Source organism: Convolutriloba macropyga, chromosome 2 (genome assembly GCF_964194025.1).
Source record: "Convolutriloba macropyga chromosome 2, txConMacr16.3, whole genome shotgun sequence".
NCBI classification, from domain to species: Eukaryota; Metazoa; Xenacoelomorpha; order Acoela; family Convolutidae; genus Convolutriloba; species Convolutriloba macropyga.
The window spans coordinates 46,155,607-46,181,568 of NC_134469.1; the positions used below are offsets into that span (position 1 = coordinate 46,155,607).

A 25,962-nucleotide genomic window follows, 5' to 3' on the forward strand; every position below is an offset into this window, starting at 1 on the left:
GTACCCCTCGTCTATGAGAAAACAGATTCACTTGTAAATATATATTGGTCCTTTGCAGGTCTTCGACTGTGGAAGTTACTGTTACGATTGCACGCGTGAACGACAACGCTCCACAATTCGTCAACAAGTTGTTTGAATTCCTCGTTTCCGAGAACAGAGAAGTCAACTCCACTATTGGCACTGTTTATGTAAGCTAAAATTGTCACAATTTCCAAATTGTTCACGGGCCGTTCTCCCAATGCATTTTCACTTAATTTTAATCCCAATTAATAATAAAATCTCCAAGGGATTCAAAGGTGACTCAACACAACACTGTTTTTTTCCATATTCGACGCTATTTTGTCATATTTATTTAGTTAACATGACAAATAGGATGTACTGAAATAAGATGTTCAGTACCCGACTTTCGATCCATGTTCAGATGTATTTCCGGGCCGGAATTTGTGCAAAATTATGTAACATATGTGTAACTGGCGTTTAAAATTTAAAGTTTGAAACGCAAAATTCGTACATTTTTTGAGTTGAATGCATTGAAGTTAAATTAAGTAAGATCTAAGGTTTCCCTTAGATCTTACTTAATCTGACTTACATGCTCTTGAACTTGTTGGCGTTGAGGTAGATTTTTAGTGATTGACTGTAGCTCTTTCGATTACTGCAGAGTTGTATGCAATTCATGATACTTTGTCCTCGCTGGCGAGTATCTGATTGTGGATCTATAAAATCAGGCGTTTGTTTGCATGTTGTGTTTTCAGGCTGTTGACGGAGATGGAGATGACATAGTGTACTACACCAAAGCAGACGCAACTGATGCACAGCCATTCGCAATCACAATTTACAACAAGTAACACTTTGAACATTGCTTAATCAGCTCATCGTTTTTTGCCGTAAATAGTAGATTTTTTTTGTTTTTTTTTGTGGATTGTAGCGAGGACAACTTCAACTGATCACATCAAGTTGATTGCTCGATTTGACTTATCAATACCCAGTTTAAGGTCCCAGACCCAAGCCACCTCTGATCAGACCGACTTGGGTCGCACACAGGGGTCATCGTGCCACCCAAATTATAGGGTTTCTGATCAGAGGCCTTTTGGGTCTGGCTCGCTCTGATTACGGTCGCACAAAAGTAGCACAAAAAAAATGGTCGCAGAGAAGTCTGATTAGAGATAATTTTGGTCTGGCACGGTCTGAGCAGAGACTGAAGTCTGAATATCGTCTGATCAGTGGTGGTTTGGGTCTGGTACCTTAACCTGGGTAACTTAAGATCCAATATAGAAACAAAATTTTCTCAAGGACCATCCTATTGATAGCTGCTAAATAGTAATTTCCAATTAGTAATGTGATGTCCTCTTAATGACCAAGTATGTAATTATTCGAAGCAATGTCAGGTGATAAAAAATAATTGTGCTGCGAAAATTCTGAATTTCTGAAGTTTTTATTCATTTAGAGTAAATAATTTTTAAAGTACGCAGAATGCTGTTAGTGATGGTTCAATTAATTTTTGTTCCAATTTCGGAGACCTTTACGCTTCAAATGTGCTACTGATTATTTTCAGTAACCAAAACTGTTGAGGGAAATATTTACGATTCAAATTTTTAAGGACTTAAACGTTCAAGATTTTATGAGACAAAGCCTGTAATTAATTGTATTCGTTTCATTCTCACAAGAACGAATAAAATACACCCCATGTAAGACAATCTTGTAAGACATTATATATCTGAAGAAAGCTATCACATTGAGATTCTAAAAAAAAATAGGTTAGGCAACAATTCAATTATAGAAAACATGATTCAAGATTAAACTCATAAAAATATGTTTGAACTTTGGGGCCGAATAGTATAAGATCGATCATATGACATAGCCTGCTTTTAAATGTATTCGTTTCTGTCTTATTATATCGATCGAAACACTCTCCATCTAAGACAAACTTTAAATACCTGGTCTAACAGTTTTTTAAATAAAACATTGCTTATCATAGTATTTTTTTCAAAATTAGAAATCAATCTTTTATCATTTTCTCAAGGAGGCTCTGTAAGGTTCGTGTGCGTACGCACATAAGGTTCCGACCGCGCTCATCCACATTCTTGACTTAATTGGCAACCAAAGGATGAAGAGATAGAAAACTTTCCAAAACATACATATCGTTCAACAAACAACCAATTGAATACAATAAAGCCACGCTAGAGGGCCGGTGAACGTTGTTGATAACAGTTGAACGTTGTTGATAAATATCAAACAACAAACATTCTTTACGACCAAAACGAGATGCCTTTAATAAAAAAAATGATAACAAAATCAAGCTCGCAACAGATAAAAAACACAAACGAAACAATTTAACCTATGCTTCATTAAAAAGGTATGGGATCTATCCTCAATGCGACTGGTAGACAGGTTGACGAAAAGAGCAAAGAGGTGCGAAGTTCAAAAATACGTTTCCATTTTTGAAAACAATTAATTTCTTCGTTATTAAAGTCATTAGATATCAACTGAAACCCCAAAATTTTTCATTTACATCTACATAGGAAGCAATTGAGACATGTCATTATGTCATTATCCAATGTTCAATTGCTCAAAATGTCAAAGCTAATGGGACCAACGATTATTGTTTTAAATTAAAAAGAAAACAGTATTCATATAAGAAATACAAAAATAAAAAAATGTGAAATATTTTATAAAATCTCGTAGTAAAAGCAGTAACAAAGACAAGAAGCTAAAACCATTCCATAGATTAAATTATAGCTCATTGGAAACGGGTTGTGACCTGTGTTTAAAGAGACTGAGCTACAAATTGGCCAAAAAACTTTTAAAAAGTGACAGAGCTCAAAAACTCAAATATGTTTCTGAAAACAAATATATTTAAAAGTCATAGCGGACTTAATATTTCAACAAACAGCGATAGATTAAATTGAAATACCTCAGGAGGCCAATTGGACCGGTGAATAATGAAACTAAGTCACGACCCCAGAAAATAACAACAAATAAAAAAAAGAAGCCAAAGTTTCAAACAATTTTACGAGATCACGCTGTTCAAGGCACTATAAATATAAAATAGTAGCCACAAGAACTGTAAACCTTCAATTTAACATCAAAGTGTCTTCCGTATAATCGGGACTGCGTAGACATGAAAATAAAAAAGAAACCCAAAAACTGAACAGTATAGAAATCTAGAAAACTTTTATGAAAGTAATGAACGAAGCAATCAGTTACAACGTGTAACCTAGCGCGAAAAAATTTTGAATCAACAAAAATAATTGAGACGACTTATTAGTAAAATTGAGTAGCATGGTTACAAAAATGAAATCAAAAGGCATACATTTGAAAAAATTATTTTTTTCCCTAAATTTAAATTGAAAGTAATTAAAACAAACAGCTATAAAATGAAATCTTTAAATAGGTTGAGTTATACGTCTTGAGAAAACATTTAAGACCTATCGTTTTTGGATATATGGCGTACAATAACAAAAAGAAAGACGAAAAACATAGGTGAAAACAAAAAAATCCATACAATTTTTCGAGATAACTGTTTCTCAGCCCAAAAAGCATGAACTATATAACAAAAACAATTAACAATCCATATAGATCCTTTTTCAAACTTTGAGCGCTTTTAATTAATTGGACTTGTCAATAATCAGATAATTTGACAAGGAAACAAAATGAACTCATAAAATTTGCAATTAGGTTCAAAAATAAAAAAAATGAAAACGCGTAGTATCAAAACAAAGAGACCATTAGTTGAACATAAGAACGTTACGGACAATAATCTATAACCCATAGAAAATTGATTTCTGCATTGTTATACTGAGACTGCGCCCGAAGTTAACAAAAATAGGATAAAATAGCGGCAAATTTCAAAATTTACCGATATTCTCTGAAAACAAATGTATTCAAAGTCATAACAGACATCAGATAACAACTGAAAAATTCGACTAGGTTCATTTTTTTCTCCTAAAAGAAAACTGGATCTTCAATTGGGGACAATAAATTATTGGGCTACAAAAATGATAACAAATGAAAGCGAAACTAAAGAAGTCCATAAAATTTTTACGAAAACAATTGGTCAGGGTCATAAAAATCATGAGTTTAACTCTGAAACCGTAATATAATCTTGTTCCGCCTTTTTTATTGTAAATAGTATCTGTCATTAATTGAGCCCTGATTTTATATTTTTGTCCGTAATTTACAAAAAAAAAATTAACGGAAATATTTTGTAAAAAATGTCGCGCCCCATTGGAATCTAAAAAAAATTTTATCGAAGGGGTCCATGGCGAGATAAAGATCAGCCTAGATATTGCTGCGCGTCGAACAAGATACTCATTTGCCTAAATGGTTGAGAAAAAGATAAATTTTTCAACAAAATTTTTCTATTTGTCAAAAATAAAAATTCATTTTGTTTAATTATCGAGCTTGAGTTTGCAAAAAACTGTTAAAATTATAATTTCGGAAAATTTTCAAGGCCAACGGGAGTACAAATAGTTCGCTTTTCGCCTTAAAAAGAATATGGCAGTTTCAAGGTATCTTTTTTCAGCAAATTAAGCAAGTGGGCTAAAAATGCAAATTTGGTCCCAATTTTTGTCCCGAAAAATCTGTTTTTTGAATAATTGAGCATATATTCTATCCCAATGAACTCGAATCGAACAACTTAACATCACTCGTCTATCTTTAGAGATAAAATCAATAACCCTTCAAATAACAATTTGAACAAAGTTTTGCAAAATGACGAAAATTAGGTCAAAAGTACCGAAAATGTGAATAATAACATCTGAGTTTCGCTGAATTTTCTAATCTTCACAAAAACTTAAACCGCGATAGCTCCCTGTAAAAAGTGAAAATAGAAAATTTATTTCCAATTACATATTCTACGCTGCATGAGCTTTTTAGTGGTACCACTCACAACTCTCTACGATGATTATATCGATCGGCCAAAATTGTCTGAACAAAGAAAAACCCGTTTGAGTATATTGTTCCTCCCCACTAAAGTGGATCGGAACAAAACAAAGTTCGGAATTGTTTGGCTAAGTGTCATGCATATATATATATATATATATATATATATATATATATATATACATATATATATATATATATATATATATATATATATATAATTACATATACATATATACATATATATATATATATATATATATATATATATATTTATATATATAAAGGGTAGGTCAAATATCTATTATGATCCTTAAGCATAATTTTTTCTCAGACTGCGACGTTATTTCAGATAGCATGTTTACACAATTGTGTTTTTCACTGTTTACCAGGTAGTTGAATTCTTAAAAAATTTGTAATTTTCATGCACATGAGGTCTGATGCACAGTATAGTGTGTATATGAATAATAACTCAACTCGGAGTATTTCGTAGGCCAAAAGGTTGATCTGAAGACCCAATTTTTACTAACTGAAAAAATTTTGGAAGATGTTTTATGGGACCACAAAACCCTAGTCGAGACCTGGAAATATTAAAAGATCGTCCTTGACAGATTTCAGCAATGAAAAGTCTGTCCCCGACAGATATTGGGTATGAAAAGGTATTGTTTGGACCCAATATGATAACCTTGGACTTTGGCTTGAACTAAAACAACTGTCCTAGAGTTTGGCAGGAACTTAAACCTATGTCCTGGAATTTGGCTGGACAATAAAGGTGTTCTGAAACTTGGCTGGACAATGAAGGTGTTCTGGAAGTTGGCTGGACAATAACAATTGTCCTGGAATTACGCTCTGCGAGAGTTTTAATGACTTGTTTTCAATTTCCTTCAATGTTAAGGACATTGAGCGCAATTGGTTAAGCATTGGTTAAGATTAGAGAAGACCACGAGATCGAACAAGGATGTTGTCGGAACTATTTAGTATGCCTCATTTTTGCATATGAAGAGAATTTGGCTGAACTTATGGAAAGAATTAGCCTTGACTTTAACTAGGGTCCTCGACCGTGTCATTTAATTAAATATTAACCCCCCTCCACCTGGAGTTAATAGGTCTTTTCATAAATTCCAGGTCTTGACTAGGGAATCTAATTGAGAAATGGCTCTTTCGGGTGCTACTGTATCACTTCAGGAAGTATTGTAAAACGGATTAGCAAAAAAATACGAAGTTATTGCCAAGAAAATCATTAAAAACTGTCTTTTATTTAATCAAAATCAAATACGCTAGTTTACAAGATGGAACGAAAAATATCTTAAGAATTTTAAAAGTCGCGACTTTTAGCAACTAATTGCTTTTTGCGTAGAGCAATGCGGTCAGATGGAGGGAAACTTTTTTTTTATAACTGAACAACATTAACTTATTAGTTCACTTGCATTTTTGCAGATATTACAGGAAAAGATGTACAGTATAGTGTGTATATGAATAATAACTCAACTCGGAATATTCCGTAGGCCAAAAGGTTGATCTGAAGACCCAAGTTTTACAAACTGAAAAAATTTTGGACGATGTATTATGGGACCACAAAACCCTAGTCGAGACCTGGAATTATTAAAAGATCGTCCTCGACAGATTTCAGGTATGAAAAGACTGTGCTCGACAGATATTGGGTATGAAAAGATATTGTCTGGACCTAATGTGATGTCCTGGACTCTGGCTGGAACTAAAACAACTGTCCTAGAGTTTGGCTGGAACTTAAACATACATCCAAGAATTTGGCTGGAAAATGAAGGTGTTCTGAAATTTGGATGGACAATAAAGGTGTTCTGGAAATTGGCTGGACAATAAAACATGTCCTGGAATTACGCTCGCGACAGTTATAATGACTTGTTTTCAATTTCCTTCAAAGTTAAGGACATTGAGCGCAATTGGTTAAGCATTGGTTAAGATTAGAGAAGACCACGAGATCGAACCCAGATGTTGTCGGAACTATTTAGTATGCCTCATTTTTGCATATCAAGAGAGTTTGGCTGGACTTATGGAAAGAATTAGCCTCGAATTTAACTAGGGTCCTCGACCGTGTCATTTAATTAAATATTAATCCCCCTCTCCACCTGGAGTTAATAGGTCTTTTCATAAATTCCAGGTCTCGACTAGGGAATCTAATTGAGAAATGGCTCTTTCGGGTGCTAATGTATCACTTCAGGAAGTATTGTAAAACGGATTAGCAAAAAAATACGAAGTTGTTGCCAAGAAAATCATTAAAAATTGTCTTTTATTTAATCAAAATCAAATACGCTAGTTTACAAGATGGAACGAAAAATATCTTAAGAAATTTAAAAGTCGCGACTTTTAGCAACTAGTTGCTTTTTGCGTAGAGCAATGCGGTCAGATGGAGGGAAACTTCTTTTTTATAACTGAACAACATTAACGTATTAGTTCACTTGCAATTTTTCAGATATTACAGGAAAAGTGCGTCGTCAGGTCCTTATAATTCAACAGCATATTACTCCTGTTCATAAACCATTAATTCTCAGCAATTTCATGTACGACCAAAGGGGGAGTTTTTGTAATGGCCAACTGATGCTAATTGAAGGATTAGGGGCGATGTTGAAGAAGCGATTTTAAAAACCGGAAAAATTGGAAGATGAATTCTTTGAAAGTGGAAGAACCGAAAAATGGAGGTAAATGACGCTTGAAATATAAACAAGGAGGCTCGGTAATGTGCGTTCGCACATTAAGTTCCGACCCCGCTCATCTACATATTTCACTTAATTGTCTACCAAATGAGGAAGAGATAAAAAAATTAACATATCAACATATCGTTCAAAAAATTACTAAAAGAATAGAACAAACTACTCTAGAGGGCCTATGAGACCTGTGGCTACCATAATATGACTACCAGAAAAGACGGCAATAAAAATCAAATAGTTACAAATATTAATTACGATCAACTCCTTGTCCATTTTTTGAAAACCACTAATAACCAAATCAAAATGGCATCAGATAAAATTAATACTCAGAGTATTAACCGGCACTTTTTTGGAATAAAATATGGGGCCTTTCCTCAATGCGACTTGCAAACAATGAGCAAAAGGGGCAAAGTTTATTAAAACTTCGCTTTTTTTAAAAAAAAGAATTAAATTCGAACTAATTAGAAACATTATGCATCAATTGAAATCATTGAGAGAGTCTTTTCTACCTCAATAGAGAGCGACTGAGGGCTTTCATTATCCAGGATATGTCATACGACTACAAAAAGAAGGAAAATCTAAAAATTTGCAAGAAAAATTATGCACTAAAACGATGCCCTCCCAATCTATTAAATATTAAGGTGATCACTAAAAACAAAAAAAATCTTCGTTTGGTTTGTTTGAAGGTAACAGCATTTGTAAATCAAATGACGCCCATTATTGTGATACTGTGAAAAGAAAACAAAAACCTGCAAAAAAGGGGCAAATATTCAAAAATCACAAAAACTGGTTTTATGAAAACTTGGTTGTTCGAAGAAGCAAGACCATTTGAGGAAAATAAAAACCGTTGTAAAGAGCAAATTGTATTTCAATAGATAAATGATGTGAATTGTATATAGAGATGCCTAGCTAAAATTAAACAGAAATAAAATTGGCATATCTCAAAAATCTATCTCTTTTTTTTTATTAAAAACAAATATTTTCAAAATTCATAGCCAACAAATTTTTCGACTAAAAAAGTAGACAGTTTGTCTTTCAACTACTCGGAAATTTAATTGCTATTGTTATTGATGAGACTAAATCATAGGACTACAAAATAAAATTAAATACAAGCTGAACTAATAAGTTTCACAAACACTTTTAGGAAACCACAGTTTTGAGGCCATTAAATTTGTAAGATAATAACCGCGAGAATATAACTTCTACTTTTGCGTCTCCTTTGACCAGCATTGAGTCTTTATTGAAAATGACAATCACAAAATGACAACAAAAACAACCACAAAAACTGAAACTGAAAATTATCAAAACTTCACGAAATTCTTCTAAAACAAATTGTGCAAGCCCTGGAGACATCATTTAAAACATTTGAACAACAGAAAATTATTGCTTGATTCAACAAAACATTTAAAAGAGCTATAAATAATGAAGCTAATGATACAACATTGTAAAATACGAAAAAACAACGCAAACCAGAACAAAGTTAAAGAACACTATTACTCTTTTTTTAGAAATTTATTTCGAAAGTCAAAACAACCATTAGCTATTTACCAATATCAGTTATTAAGCTCATTTTATTATCTATAGTTGGCCACTGAGAATATTAATTACACAAAATTTTGCATATGACAACAAAAATTAACAACAAACAAAGGGCAAAGATAAAATCTTTACCAACTTTTGCAAGAGAACGGTGTCGCAGCCCTTCAAACCAAACGTTATGAAAACAAAAAAATATGTTCAGTTTCAAATGTTGTAGGTCTTTTTTCCGTTAGATTGTTAAATAATATGACAATTTACAAAAACAAAAACAACAGCAAAAATGGGCATTTATGCAAAAAAATCAGAAAATTTTGTATGAAAACTCGTAGTACCAAAAGCAAGAAAACCTTCTGTTAAAACAATCGGCCACAAGACTAGTTTTTATTCTATACGGAGGAAGCTGTGACCTGTTTTTTACTGAGAATAAGCAAAATATTGACTAAAACAATATAAGAAATTGTTAAGTTCAAAAAATGACAGAAATTTCCCTAAAAAAACAAATAAATTCAATAACAAAATAGACATTAGGTAACAACCAACTGTATAGAAAATGTTCACTTGCACCTCTTGAGGACGAAATTTGGAACTTTGAGTGGTTAAACTTAAAAATCACACTGCCAATAGAATAACAATTGAAGGCAAAAGACAAGAATTCAGTTAAATTTTAGTAAAACTCTTCCTCAAAGCCATAAAAAGCCTTTGGTTCTCTGAAAACAAACTGTATCTAAATTCGGCCTCAAATTTACGTAAATTGAAGTTGTCACTAACGGATTCGTGAATTAAAAATATTGTCAGTAATTAACATTCTAAGAATCCATGATTTTGTCGAACCTCTCCCTGATTTTGTCGCGCGCCCAGCAAACAGACCAAGTGTTCAAAGTGTTTGCGAAATAGACCAATTGCTGCGTGGAATTCTTCAAATATTAAAAAAATGAACGCTGCATTTTGTATAATTATCGAGTTAAATCTGCAAAAAACGGCAAAGTTTTAATTCCAGAAAAAACTTTCATACGGCGCTTAATTGCAACTAGCGCTCTTTTCCAGATTAAGGAGTCTGCTTTAAGGTTTCTAGGTTACTAAGTCTGGCCAAATTGAACAAAGTGGACCAAAAAACATATTTTGTGCCAGGTTTGATGAAAAAAGTTTGAAATTTAAAAATTTTATTAAAAAAATTTTTAGCCAAAAAAACTTCAATCAAACAATTCAGCAGCGCTCTTCTATCTCTAAGGGTAACGACAACACTCTGCCTTTAAAATTTTTTTGGAGTTATTTGGAATTATAGTAGCGAAATTGTGCCAAATTGTAGCATAAATTACTGAAAATGTGAACAAAAAAAGTCGAATGTTCACAAAACTTTAAACCTCGATAACTCCCTGTAAAAAACGAAAATCGAAAAAATTTTTTTAATTCCGTATTCTACGCTGGACGGGCTTTTCAATGATACCACTCACAATTCTCTACGATGAATATATCGAGCGGCCAAAATTGACTGAACAAAAAAAACCCAGTTGAGTATATAGTTCCTCCCTCCCCACTAAAGTGGGGTTCGGAACAATAAAAACTATATAAATGAACTTGATAAACAAAAAATTAGAAATTTAAAACATGCTTTTCTAATTAGTTTTTAGCACTATTGAAATATGCATTTTATTTTCAATTCTCTGACTTAACCCATATTTCAAAATGAACGATGTTTGATTATCTTTTCAGTGAAGCCATCTTAACATTGGCGGAACCTCTCGACCGAGAAATCAAATCGCTTTACCAGTTTCAAATATATGCAACTGACGGGAATTTAGCAGCAGAGGCTCAATCACAAATAAAAATAACTGTGCTGGACGCCAATGACAACAGCCCAATTTTCAGCCAATCAGAGTACGTTTTTTCAATCGAGGAAGAACAACCAGTTGGAAGTGTTTTAGGAAAAGTTCAAGCGACAGACTTAGACGCAGAGTTGAACGGTCAAATAGTCTATTCTATTGTTGGAACTTCAGACTTCCTTATAAGTTCAGAAAATGGAACCATAACTACAAAGCATGAGTTAGATCGTGAAGTCATATCGAGTTATGTAATTGTCGTGAAGGCACAAGATAGGGCTGTGAAGTCAGCAAGATCCTCCAATACCAAAGTGACAATCTCAGTGACAGATATCAACGACAATGGTCCAAAATTTGCAAAGAGCAGTTACTCTGCATCCATTTTGGAAAATGTGGTTGCTCAAGACTTTCTCACAGTATTCGTAAGTTAAATGTATACAATTTTCCCTCTCATCCTTATTGAGAAGACCGACCAAATGTTTGTAAATCCTTGAAATCTTTGGTATGTTCTGTTTCAAACGTAAGAAAGTGTCGTTATGTTCCCTTGTTTGTTCAGCTCGTTCTCAATAATTGATCGAACATAAATTTCTTGCATGGTTATTTTTGAATTCAAAAATGTAACATAATTGTTGAACATTGAAAAAAACTCTGTTGATTAATTCACGTTCAGTAAGTTTTGACATACTTTCTTGTAGTTTACAAGCAAAATTTTTGAGGGATAGTTACATTTAAAACCGAACAAACCGACGGGTTTTTGTTCGGTTTCCCGGACTATATTTTGTTGTTAAAACCCAAAAAATGAAAGTTCATTGTATATCTCTCAGCAATACCGCATCTCTCTTACGTTAAAGAAACGACGATACCGAATCTATCTTACGTTTAGAAACAACGACACCGAATATGTCTCACGTTTAAAAACGACGATACCAAATGTTTCTCATGTTAAATACCCAACAAAAACGATGATGTCAAATGAAAAATCGTAGGAACTTTTGTCGTTTTTGGCTGGAGAAAAATGACGATACCGATGATTTCTTATGTTTAAAAAACAAAAATTTCTCGACTAGGGCAATATCAATTATGGATGTCTCAATTGTAAACCCAATTAAAACGGAATTCTTAGATTCCAAATTTTTCAATTTTTCTTAGGATGTGAGACGCCGGGTTTTTGTAATGTGGAGTTATTATATTGAAAAATTTTTGAAACAAAACTGAATATGCCTTGCAGATGGTTTTTTCCCGTTTTTAAAGACCAAATTTGTGAAAAAATTGCAGCGCTAGTTTTATTTCATTTTTTGTTTCAATTTTGACGGCGTTTCACAGTTGAAAATTTGTCAAGAAAACAACAGCAAATGGTCATTTTTTATTGCTTTTTTTCTTGGTAAAACGTTCCGGGCCATATTTTTTGACCGGCTTGAACGTTTTTGATCATTTTTATCAAAATATCAAATGATCGCTTTAGAGCGCTATTATAATGAGGTCTTTTTTCAGCGTTTTTTAAATTATGAAACGTATTATGAGCGTCTTCTAAACGTATGCAGTGAACGTTTTTAACCATTATTTTTTTTAGGAGATTTTAGAATTTGAGCGCTATTTTTAGGAGACGAGCATTTTTGAACGTGAGAAATGATTCTTTTTGACAGCTAATAAAAGAGACTACTGTTTTGGATCGCTATTTCAAAATAAACTTTTTTGTCTTTTTCAATGCTTAAAAATGGACCCCCTTCCTGGCAAGTTTTTTTCTCTTAGAGTAGCTAGATCAATTTTTTTCTGCTTCGAAAAAAAACTAGGTAGGTGTCAGTTCATTGGAATGAGTCCTGGACTAGGTTGGAAAACCCTTACTTCTTTTGCAAAAGACCTTGTCTAGGTCCAAATCCTTTGAATTTTTTTAGAGATTTGTGAGCCCAAATATTGGCAATTAAAAAAATCGAAGACCTGTAAGATTTTAGAGTCTTTTAGTTTCGGAACCTAACAGGATTGAGAGTCTCCATATAGTCTCCACAATGAATAGTTTCTTATTCAAATTTGCTGTTATTTGTTTACAAAGAACGTGAATTTTATGAAAATGTAAACTTCCTTCTCTATACAATTTATACACAAAATCTTGATTTTGAGAGCTACAGATAAAGCTAGCTTTTGTTAAAGAAGAAAGCTATGCTAATACCGTTCTCGATTTTAGATTAAGGGCATACTTTCTTTTGATTAACTTGTGACTCGACTGCAATCAACAGCGTATGAAGACAGCGCGTGAAAACGTAACTTTAGCGGTGACACTCTGATCCGGGTAACATAAACAGCATGAGAGATTTTGATCGCGGACCCTTATTTTTGTTGACTCATTCACAAAAACGGTTAAAGATTTTTAAGAACGGTGGACTCCTTAATAAACTATCTAGAACGGCATTCCCCAAATAAGCATTAGAAAACGACACTCTCCTGAAATCAAACAAATAGGATCAGCTTCTAATTTTACCGATTTCGAAAACGGTTATTTCTCACTTTAATCTGACCAAAATTGATCGGTGCGGTTTTGTCATACAGATTTGGTTACTGTATTCCGAGTAGATTTGCGGTGCCAAATTACAGAGTTTATCGATTAGATTTATTGGCTATTTCGCGGAGCGAATTCAATATTAATTTTGTAATTTATTAATCCAATTTTCTGAGTGCAGAGAATACGTAAAATTGGTGGCACGAAATTAGCTTTGTCAATTAGACTCGTATTTCGCGTTAAGAAATGCAGATTAGAATTGCTCGATACGAATTAGCGTTTTAGCGGAGCGGATTTCAGATTAAAAGAGAGACAACTGAATTTGAATTAGGAAAGATGAGTTATGAGGAAAATTAAAGTTAACTAAATCTGAACAATTTGATCAGAAAAAAATTTCTCTAAACGCGGCAACTCAAATCACAAGACTTCATGAACAGACAGGGTCTTCAGACACAGGATGTAAACAAACTAAAGAAACGTGAAATATGAAGATTTGATCTTCAAACAAGAATTTGGAAATGAACTTAAACAAAATGATAAACAAAGTGAACTAAATTAAGATTAACTTAAATTAAATAGATTTGGTATACCCAAATCAATAGCCCCTTTTGACACAATGTTCTACTATACCACATTTCCCCCTCAACAAAATAAACGACGAAGTAGTTTATCAGAAAATAATAACATATGTACTGATTACTATATATAATACTATAATGTTTTTGCAAGTTTTAATCTGTATCACTTTGATATAATCTCTCTGCCTCTCCGACTGTCATTGACGTCTCTGGACCCTCGTAATTGGGTGAAATGTAATACTGAGTCGGATACGTCTGTACAGGAGAACATGGCCCCACTGTAAAATCTGTTTCTGCATGTTGACTTTGAGTGTCAGCTTTCTTAATTGATGTAAAAATCGATTTATTCTGTATTTGTGTCTGTTTGATTAGTTGTCTTCGTTTACTTCGCGAAGGTGCAGTGGGGCTCGAAGTTGTTGGTGGACAGGTTTGTACGGATGCCAATGACTTGTCCGATTCCCTGTTTGACGGAGAAGATCGTATTCTCTTTAATGGCTGTAGTGCTGCTGTTGCTTTGGTGGCAGCTTTCCTTTTTGGCCTCGTTGGGGTCTCCGCAATTGCAATCGATGTCAATGGCAGCTACATTGGCGGCGCGAAATCACATATGTCATAAGTAGGTGGCTGTGGCGGTGCCGTTATGACTGTTCTTTTGGGTTTCAATGGCATGCGTACTCTGAGCGCTCTTGTGACGTTCGAATGATTTGAGGATACCGCACTTGCGTCGTCGGCTATCTTCCTATGATTCATTCTTTTGTTTCATTCTTTTGTTTCCCTCTAATTTTTTCTTGCTTCTTTCGCGTGTTGATTTATGAGGTCTTCTGTTGTTTTTCCGGAGTGTATTTTGGGCGTCCTTTTGGCATACATTTGGAGTTCAGTTTGGCGTTCCGCTTTCGTTCCGAATTTCGCCAAATCTGAATTGCGGATTGTGACGTCTCTTTTTCCGGTTTCTTTTATAACAGAAGTATATGTGTCTGTTTTTACCATTGAAGAACTTGGCGCCAAAAACTGGTACAGTCCATCTAGACTTTTCTTCGACCTTTTGGTCTTCGGTTTCATTTTGGCTAATTTGACTGCTAGGGAAGTTTCTGTCCGCGGTACTGGCAAACCGACCTCAGGATGAGAAATCATTTTGCACTCTTTTTTAGGATCTGCGTTCCTCCTTCTAGCTGCATCTTTGCTTAGTTTGTCCCTGTTATGTTCTAATTCCGTGTCGCTTCTGGCCTCTACGTCCCAGTTTTCTTCCGAAATGAGTTCGTCCCAACGGACTGTCTCCAAATCTAAATATTTATTCAAAATGTGTTTATATGTAAGACCATTAGGATCAGGTTTCGTTGATATGTTACTTAATGGAGTATTAGCCTTTCTACCAAAGTGGGCCTCAAATGATGATATATTGATAGTCTTTTGACGGCATATACGTAGCTGGTAAATAATGGAATTTATCGATGCTTTCAAATTAAATTGATTTCGCGCCAACGTTTTAATACAAACTAAACGGTTCTTGATTGTTTGAATTGGCCTTTCAACTAGTCCAATCGCTCTGTGATCGTTTATTGGAGCTTCAATTAGCTTTATATTATTTTGATTACAAAATGCTTTAATTTGGTGACCCGTTTGGGATCGAGCTTGGTCTAATCTAATTGAACGGGGTATTCCGTGTAGCAAAATATACTCTTGAAGGAATTTCAAAATGTTATCTGTATTATCTCTATCGAATACCTCTGCAGTTGGAAATTTAGAAAATCGATCTATACATGCAAGGAAGTATACATCTTGATTTTTTTCATTATAAATTGGTCCACCAAAATCAATTTGGATTTCTTCATTTGGTACTTTGCATAACTTTAATGGTGCCCATTTGCTAGCAGGAATAATACACTTTAAATTTTTACCAATTTTAACACAGAGGTTGCACTTTGCCGTCTTTGTAACTATGTCCCGATGCATGTAGGGCCACCTTGCATGTGTTGCCATATCTGTCACCCCCTCAACTTCCGGCGTGGGTTAGATGAATGGCTTCCACGTACGCATCCTTGATCGAATTCGGGATGGCTATTCTTTCATCGATGCACAAGCATCCATTCTTGACGTGCAAATCCTTCCAAAAGGAATAGATATATGGTGAAATCTGTTTGCATCGATCCTCGTTTTCTGTAAGGATGCAGTCTCTTATTTCTTTGAGGATCGCGTCCTTGGTGGTTAGACTGGCCATCAATGTGCTGGAGAAAGTTTTGGATAGTGCAAAATTGAAGGCATCTGTATACAGATCGTCGGTTGAAGGTGACGTGACTGTTGTAGTATCAGTATTTGGAGTAGAGGGTGTTGCTTGCAGCGCAGTAGCCGTTGATGGTCCTGCCTCATCGGCAAATCTAACTTTGGAGGGTGTCGATTGTTTTACTTGCATCAGGGTTTCTTCATCAGAGTTCGACATCATGAGGACACTGTTGAACTTGTTAGCGACTCGTTGGAAATTATTCAATTTATTGGGCAAATTATCAGTAGAGCGGTTCAAGTCAAAAAAGCGAGTGAGGAATGTTTGCTGTCTCGATTTGGAGATTAGAATTTGAGTTATTTGTTTCTAATTTGCTAATTGAGTTATCATTCTCCGTAATTGCAGAATATTCTGGATTTCATTGTGCGAATTCACTACATAATTTGCTATTGGAATTTGGAGTATTTGAGGCTGGTTTTATAAGCGGATTTTGCGCTGCAAAATCGACGTAATTTTCGGCATTAAATAAGAAGCGTTTCGCGCTGCGCTTAGTCACATCCAATGTAGCAACCATGAATTGCTCGTCATAAGCAGATATAGTAACGGCTTTTTGTTGTGGGTCACGAGAGATATAGTCAACTAATCCCATTTTTGAACCAGGAAGATGTTTGATCGTAAAATCAAAAGGTAGTAGTCAATCTACCCAACGTGTTAGTCTACTATTGTAAGATTTATTAGCTCTATGTTCTCTCATGATCGAAAACAAAGCCCTATGATCAGTTATTACAGTAAATGGCTTGCCGTATAAAATATTTGAAGTGTTCAATAGACAAGACACCATCCAATAGCTCGAGCTCATTGATGCTATCTCTATCTTCCACAGAATTCAGAAATCGCGATGCAAATGCCACGGTGTGCCAACCATTTTGAGTTCGTTGTTCTAATGCGCAACCCAAGTTTTTTCGAGAGGCGTCACATTTTATACGTGTTTCTGAGTCCGGAATAAAAAGCTTATTTTCGGTTGTTCAGGCAATCTTCTCTTTTATCAATTTGAATTGTTTCTCATGTTCATCCGTCCAAATAAAGTTTGTATTTTTCTTAAGTAGAGGTCTAAGTGGATAACATAATTGCAACAAGTTCGGAACAAATTTGCCCAGATGATGAACTGATCCCATAAAGGATCTGAGTTTTTTGAGATTTGAGGGTGAAGATAATTTTTCGATTGCATCCGTTTTATTCGACAATGGTGTCATGCCTGTTTGAGTTATGCTATGTCCAAGCCATTCAGTTTTATTTTTTGCAAAATGACATTTCGGAAGTTTTATTCGAAGATTTTCTTGATCTAGTTTTATCAAACATTTCCGAACAAGATCGAGATGTTGTTCCGTTCCTCCTCTACTCACTATCAGTATATCGTCCAAAAAACAGAATGTATTGTTTAAACCAGCGAGGGTACAATCTATTGCTTTTTGAAATTCGGCTGGCATATCCGTAAGACGGTAAAATCCCGTTTTAAAACGATATGTTCCGGTAATGTCTCCGCTTACAAGATTGAAGTTGCCATGGCGGGCCGTATCACTATGTATTTTTAATTGACTGTAAGCGTACTGCAAATCGAAGTCGTAAAATAAGCCGTCTCTTGCGGCGCGGTTGACAGTGTTTGTGAAATCGTTTGCATTAGCGGATATATATTCGGCATTTGATATTTGTTTTTGTGGACAGCTTTATTCAAGATTTTGGAATCTAATGCTATTTTGATTGATTGATCCTTTTTGCCTGTAATGACTATCGGAGATATGAAAAACTGATCAGAGCATTTCGTTAGTTTTTCGATATGTCCTTCATTCAACAATTTTTCAAGTTCAATTTTTACTTTTGTTTGGAGGTGAATGGGCACTTTCCTCCCTTTTTGATGTGTAACTCGATAATTTTTTTTGAAATTTTAAATTGACCGAACGGTGCTTCGATTTTCCTACTCGTGAGATTAGTTCAGGAAATTCTTTTGGCAGTGATTTTTTGATTGCACAGGGTGTTTCTATGTTATTGATTTCTGTTTTTGGGCAAGTTTTCTGTGAAATTGTTTTTCCCAATTGATCAAACAGGTCCCTTCCAAGGATGGGTCGAAATCCGTCTGCTACTACCGTGATTTTTGCTTTATGAATTTTCCAGTCATCACAACAAACTGCTGTTTTTAAAGTTCCTAGGGTTTCAACTATATCGTTCGAAAAAGACTTTAATTCGAGTGGTTTTTTCTCCGACCATTGTGTTTGCGCACAGTTAAGCATTATTTCTGCTGCGAGTAACATATTAATAATAGTACAACCACTACCAGAATCGAGAAGCAAATGAATGACAGTCTGTTTTTTCAATCGCTATTGTCATGTTTTGCAGTGCGATAGGCGGTGTGCTAACATTTTCTACAGTTGCAACATAATTATCGTCTGAAGAATCGTAATCAGAGTTGAATTGTTCATTATAGTTTATATTATTAACATTTTGATTTTCAGAATTCGTATTTTGTTCTGTAGTTTCAGCAGTTGTTACATTATTAATGCGATTACCTTGTCAAAAATTTCGTGTAATTTTGAGCTTTTTCCGACATACCTTTGCGAAATGGTTAGACAAACCGCAATGATTGCATCTCTTACCCAGTGCAGGGCAAATATGGCGTTGCGTTGTAGTCCAAGCCTGACCACATCCTCTACATTGACCAATCGGTGCTCGATTGACTGCTACCCTGCCTGTCGGATTTCCGCGTGCACTCGCGCCGCGAAATCGATTGTAGGATTGTATTGCATTTATTGTACTGTTGGCTTCCCTGTTATTGTTGCTTGATGAAATCCGTTGTTGATTTTGATTGCCCATCTCCATATTTACAGCTATGCTGAGTGCTCTCTCTGGGTCTACTGTGTCACGCAGAAGTTCACGTTGAATGTCATCGTCCAACAGGTTTGTGATGAAGATGTCTCTGATTATTACCTCTTCTCGGTTTTCGAAGTCGCAATTTTCCGCCAATTCTTTCAAAATACTGTAGAATTGTTCTACTGTTTCCCCTTTCTTCTGCTTTCTTGAGAAAAACACATAGCGATCGAATGTGATATTTCTTGGACAAATGAATCCTATCTCCATCATCTCCCAGAGTTTGAGGGTGGTGAGATTGTATATATTGTCATGAAGGAGTTTTTGTGTTAGAAGACGTCGTCCCTCTGTTCCGATACTAAGGTACAAGAGTGAGACACATTTTTGGTCACACATGTTCTATGGCCGTTCTCCACACAGAACGCCTGCCTCCATCAGTTTTTGGCATTTCAAGTCCCATTGAAGTTTCAATTGACTATTCCTTAGTCATCTCTTTCTGTGTCTTCCGTTGCATCTTCAATAGCCGTCCCATGCTTCGGTTCAGCTGGTAGTGGGACAATCGTTGGTTTGGTTGTAGGAGCGTATCTAGTGTAATGGTTTCTCGAGCGAGAATAGAAAATTTTAATTGTAAGCGCCACTTTTCCCATCTTATTGGAGGATCCGAAGTAGGACGTTCCAAAAATGGTTCTATCAACAGCAGCGTTTTCCGAGATTCACCAGCTGGCTGCGCCATGTCATACAGATTTGGTTACTGTATTCCGAGTAGATTTGCGGTGCCAAATTACAGAGTTTATCGATTAGATTTATTGGCTGTTTCGCGGAGCGAATTCAATATTAATTTTGTAATTTATTAATCCACTTTTCTGAGTGCAGATAATACGTAAAATTGGTGGCACGAAATTAGCTTTGTCAACTAGACTCGTATTACGAAATGCAGATTAGAATTGCTCGATACGAATTAGCGCTTTAGCGGAGCGGATTTCAGATTAAAAGAGAGACAACTGAATTTGAATTAGGAAAGATGAGTTATGAGGAAAATTAAAGTTAACTAAATCTGAACAACAATTTGATCACAACAAAATATCTCTAAACGCGGCAACTCAAATCACAAGACTTCATGAACATACAGAGTTTTCAGACACAGGATGTAAACGAATTAAAGAAACGTGAAATACGAAGATTTGATCTTCAAACAAGAATTTGGAAATGAACTTAAACTAAATGATAAACAAAATGAACTAAATTAATATTAACTTAAATTAAATAGATTTGGTATATCCAAATCAATAGCCCCTTTTGACAAAATCTTCTACTATACCACAGGTTTACTGGAAAAATATATTGCCTATCTTTTAGAGAAAATGATATATAGATAATAACTGCGCCCAGAAACTAAACCTCAATCGGTACTTAATTGATACGTGCAAAAAATTGGCAAACTTATGCAACTGTTATTTTCAGGCTTCTGATAAAGATATGGATGTAAGCAGTCAAATAGAGTACAGTCTCGGGACAAATGACTCCTTTCCGGAACTCTTTGACTATTTGTCAATAAACGCCTCAGGAGGACAGCTCTCACTGTTGCAGCCTTTCGATAGAGAACAGATTGCCTCCATATCATTCAAGGTTTGTTATTCTGCTACTGAAATTTTGTCACAAGATATATACAGAATGATCGTTTTTCCTAATTCGTTCATCGGAGAAACGCTTAAAGCCCTGATGTTTTTAATAGAGTTGTTTTTAAGAATGGGCGAACCTAGCAAAAAACAAATCAATTGTAAGTTGGCTTTTAATCAAAGTTTCATTAATGTCATTTTTGTAGGTTCAGAAAAATAGCCAAGAACCAATTTTACTTGATTTTTCAGTTAAAATACTACAATACTGTATGGTGCCAGGAAAAAAAACGGGCAATAAGAATTGTTTATTGAAACAAATTATCAATGTTTTCTTCACAAGCTGATATTGTTTGGGCTAATTAAACCTTTTAAAATAGTTAAAACGAAGCGACATATTTATTCGAAGGAAAATTCGATAGCCTTAAAGTCAGATAAAGAGCTAAAGATTTTAAATGAATTGTGCAAATCCTAAAACGTTGCAACTCAACGACATGTTACATTACATCACCAACCTTTTACTATATTTAACTTCAAGCATCTGAAGAAAACAAAAATCAAAGGGCTGTAAGAGATATCCAAACAAAAACTAACATCTTCATCTCTGACAAAAATTGATGCTAAAGGAGATATTTTAATACTTAAGTTCAAAAGATTTTTTGTAACATTCCATCGTGAACTAGAACATTTTCGATTTGGGCTGCAACTTTGGGAGGTCAAAAATTTGAAACTTCTTGTGCCTCTGAAAGTGAAAAGTATTGTGAGTTTAAGCAATCGACTTTTAGAACAACTGTAACACCAACAGTTAAGTTTGATCTCTAACAAAATTAAATGTGCTACCCTCAATAGTTGAAGAACTTTTTTTAGAACAAATTCAAAATTACAAAAGTCAATAAATATCCTTCAATAAAGTTAATCAATTGCTGGCAACTAATTTAATCAATTCCCGAGCGAAATCTTTGCTTTTGTTGTTTTTGCCACCAATAATTTTAATGTTCATTCCTATTTCCTTGGTTGAAAAAGGTTAAGAATGTTATGTCGCTGCCTTTTTCTCGCTTTTGATTAGAAGTTAGCTTAAGTCGATTGACACCTATTGCGGAAAGTTACAAAAAAGAAGCCATGAAAAGCTTTTGGAAAATGAGTCCTTTGTTTAATACATATACATTATTTCAATGTTTTGAGGAGAAAAAGGGTCAAGATTTTTCTGATCATTTAGATATTATATATTATTCAAACGGACAATAGAAAGATGGAGCTACATAAGAATGGAAAAAAAAATACTAGATTTCTAACGCGTATAATAAACTACTTTAGTTTACTTTTTTTGAAATTGCTGCAAGAGTTTGAAACAAAATGGCTCAAAGAGTTTGAAACAAATTTCGTGGGGAAAAATCCATTCAAATTAGTCCCCTTTTTAAAAAAAATGAGGAGAAATTTATCAAACATCAATGTATCGAATTATCTTACTTTTTTGCCTATTTTTTCACTAGTTTATGCTGGTGCAACTACTTTGAGAAGGCACCAGTATAATATTCAAACCAGCATCTATAAATTGTATCTGCAGAATATTTTAAGTTTCTTTATGTGCAGAACTTCTTCATCATGATTATATTGAGGTCATAGAGTTCGCCCAGGCTAAACCTATCCTGTATAGTCTGAAAATTACTCATACCCCAAAATTAAGTCTGAGCAGAGTAATGTCATACTTTTGTAGCTTATAACCAGTAATTACTATAGTAGTATACACATTGTTTTTATTTAAGCGGGTTTGCAGGCAATTAAAACACAGCTCATTTAGCTCAGTGGTTACGACTTGCTACGCAAATTAAATGTTATAAGTACCCACGCGAAATTTCGAATCGCATAAAAAGCAAACCTTGTTGGCGGGAATTAAGCTGAACATATTATTATTCATGAAGTAAATTTTTCTCAAAAATCAGACTAGCATGTGTAAATAGTGACATGAACAGTGTACTGGCCATCCTAAAAAACAGAATGTCTTTAGACTGATTTGCTCTGCGACCAAGCTCCGGGAGAGTCTTACACCAACTGGTCTTTAACTCTCACACGTGGTCGTCGCTTATCGCCTGTATTCTAGTTCTTTATTATCCCTAAAGGCTTCCTCTTATTATTTGAGTATATGTTGAACAGGTATAACTTCCTGCCAAGCTAAATCAAGATTATCTTATGCACAATTTACTTTAGTTTGTTCTGCTTCAATCTTATTGCAATTTTCAGCTAAACATAAATGCCTCTAGCTTATTTTTCTGTTTTCTCCTTCTTAGATTTTTATATGTGAAACAATCTCAAGATTCTACAAAATTTCTATTATCAAATTGATTTTAAGAAATAAAAGTTACACAATGCTTCATCACTAAACTGCTTTCAAATTACAGTACCCTCAAAAATTTTAAATCATTTTTTATCTACTGTGAGTACAATCAATGCAATTAATTGACATTTAAGGCAAAAATCTGGTTAAGTCAATTTAAGTAAAAAATTAAATGTACTTAATTTATACCATCAATCAGAACCTGAATAATATAATTTTTCTTTAATATAAGCTGCCCTTATTTCTTTCAATTTTCTGAAAAAAATCGCCCATTTGTAAAAGATTTTTGCAGGTTCTTATGCTAAAGTTGATCAGAACTAATGAAAATGTTTTTGATATTTTTTGAGCAAAAAGTATTTCTTTGATTTGCGTTGCCGGTAATCTGTTCTCTTTTATTATTCTCAAAATTCGGAGGACCAACTGTAGTGAAGGTCAACCTTCAACTTTGTTTGAGAAGGTGACTCAATGTAGCTCACGTGCAACTACGAGGTTATTTAGAGTTGTTTTCAATGTTTTTCAGGTTGTAGCATCTAACATAGTGGAGTATGCTGTTGAGAATATCGCAAGTGGGGAGACTACCGTCACTGTGTCTATACAGGTCAGTTTGAAGAACGCAAATTAATTCGACTGCCGTCCATTGGGATAAAGTCAAATTTATTCACTCAAAATGCACCTACGTGCTCAAAAAATTTTGATCTCGTTATCTTTTAGTTTCGTAATTATGCCCCCTAAATGCACAGAAGAACTCAGTTGTTCGATCCTAAATAGGCTAAGAAAGAGCTATATGCTAGCCTGTTTTTCTTCTTTTTATTCAGTTAATTCTGCCATTAGAGTGAGCTGACATTATTAAGTTTAATAGTGTTGTCGGTAATCAAAAACTATTTTTGTTCCGACCCATTTTAGTGTGGGGGAACTATATGCTCTAACGGTTTTTTTGTTCAGTCAACTTTGGCCGATCAATATAATCACCGTAGAGGGCTGTGAATGGCATCATTAGGAAGCCCGTCCGTTTGAGAATATATAAACAGAAAGAATTTTTTAATTTCGTTTTTTTCACGCATTTACTGAGGTTCAAACTTTTTTGATCATTTGACTGATTTTTGATGTTATTGTTACTGTTTTCGGTATGTTCACGCAATATTATGGCAATTTTGCTAAAAATTAGTTGTAAAAATTGTTGTTTCAAATGTTGATTTTTTAATCAATAGTGTTGTTAGTTTAACCTCTAAAAACTGAAGAGTGTTGTCGAAATATTTGATTAAATTTTTTGGTTAAAATTTTTGCTAAATTTTTCAAAAATAAGCCCCTTTTTCAACAAAAATGGCACAAAACAAGATTTTTTAGTCCACTTTGCATAAATTTGCCCCAATAACACGGCTAAAAGCTGCTGACACAACCTTTGCCGAGTCCTAGGAAGGCTACTATTACTAATACATCCTTTGACAGGGTTCTTGAAATACACTTTTTGCTAATTTAGCTCGATAATAAGGCAAAACTCATCATTTTTTTTAATATATTGACTTATTATTGTCAATTAATCCGTACCCAAAATATCCGAAAAAAATAGGTGTTCCCAATGGAAGAACGGTTTTAGTGAGGTTAGTTTTGGTCTTATTGTTGTTCCTTAAAGCTCATAAAAATTCGGATTGTGAGCAGTCGATGTTTTTCCCAATTATTTTCGCAATGTATTAGTTTTCTTACGTGAATTGCAGAAAAGAACAATTAAAAGCAATGCATCCTAATGACAGGTAAATTCAGTCTCCTAATAAGTGTCAAGGAAAACTATGAAGTCTTTTAGCCAAAAGCTTACTGGTCCTTTTCTCTTTTAAAAATACTTTTTTACAAATAAATAAATTATTTTTGAGCTTTGTTACTTTTTCTCTATCTTGGTCAAATTGTATCTTAAAATCAGAGAAGACAGGGTACAGCGTCTCTCAAATGGAATAGAATTTAATATTTATGGGGTTTTACGTTTTGAAAAGTTTTTCTGTTTGCTTTAATACAACGAATTTTCACAAAAAATTTTTGTTTTTTTTTACAATTACTCGGCTTTAGGGGTCTTTTTGTCTTGCCACATAAATTACATCTCAGATCTCACATTTGCAATTAAAAAGAAGGTAATACTTGACATTTCCGATTCTCAATGAAAGGATAATGGTTTAACTGCTTCGACAGCCTCCTCTAGCAGAATTTATTGGATTTCTTATAATTGTTTTTTGTCGTTCTTTTTGTATTCGTAAGACCTATTCTCGATAATTGCGGGTCTCGTTTCGTTCATATAGAAAAACAAAGTTTCGCGTTTACTGAATTCAGTTGAGGGCTAAAATTTTGAATTCAAGCGTTTTAAACAATATACAGACAAAATTTTTGAATTTGCACTTTGCAGTTATTTCTGTCCACTACCTTATCTCATAGCTTACAGGTCACATATCCAATTAGTTTTCTTGAAGACAGAAGAAATTGGACTTTTTGAAGGTTTTTAGTGCATTGATTATTGCTATAACGGCTTCGAGATCGTTTTTTCACCAAAAGAAATCATTTTGTTTCTAATTTTTGTTTATTTATCGTTTTTTTTGCAAACATATGAAACTCTCTGGAAAATGAAAGTTAATGGCTTTGTTTTGAAGAAAAAGTTTATTTATTTAATAGTTTCAGCTGATTGCTAATGTTTTTATGTGTTGGAAATTAATTGTTCTCGAAAAAACAGTTGTGTTTTTAACTTTCCATTTTTGTTCTCATTTATAATTCTTGTTACCTGGTTTTTTCTCTGAAGTTTTTCTCATTGTTTGTGTACAAAGGAAATGTAATTGATTATATCGTATCTTTTACGCAATACAAAATTGTTTTAATGGCTTCAGCATCGTTTTCTAGAAAACCTTAATATAATTTTTGATTTTTCTTTCGTCTGAATTTGTCGGTTGTTTTTGTAAACCTGGGACATATTCTTGATGATGAA

The 25,962-nt window shown here is 34.2% G+C and overlaps 1 protein-coding gene across 1 annotated transcript in view; it reads left to right on the forward strand.

The window, feature by feature from the left end:
* The window catches only part of LOC142334916 (protocadherin Fat 4-like), a 209,085-nt gene that overhangs the window by 25,063 nt on the left and 158,060 nt on the right, over window positions 1-25,962 (forward strand). Inside the window, exons 7-11 of the mRNA XM_075383244.1 lie at window positions 59-188; window positions 753-841; window positions 10,815-11,343; window positions 20,523-20,687; window positions 23,527-23,604. Of these exons, the coding sequence (XP_075239359.1) occupies window positions 59-188; window positions 753-841; window positions 10,815-11,343; window positions 20,523-20,687; window positions 23,527-23,604 (991 nt within the window). The remainder of the gene's footprint in view (window positions 1-58; window positions 189-752; window positions 842-10,814; window positions 11,344-20,522; window positions 20,688-23,526; window positions 23,605-25,962) is intronic.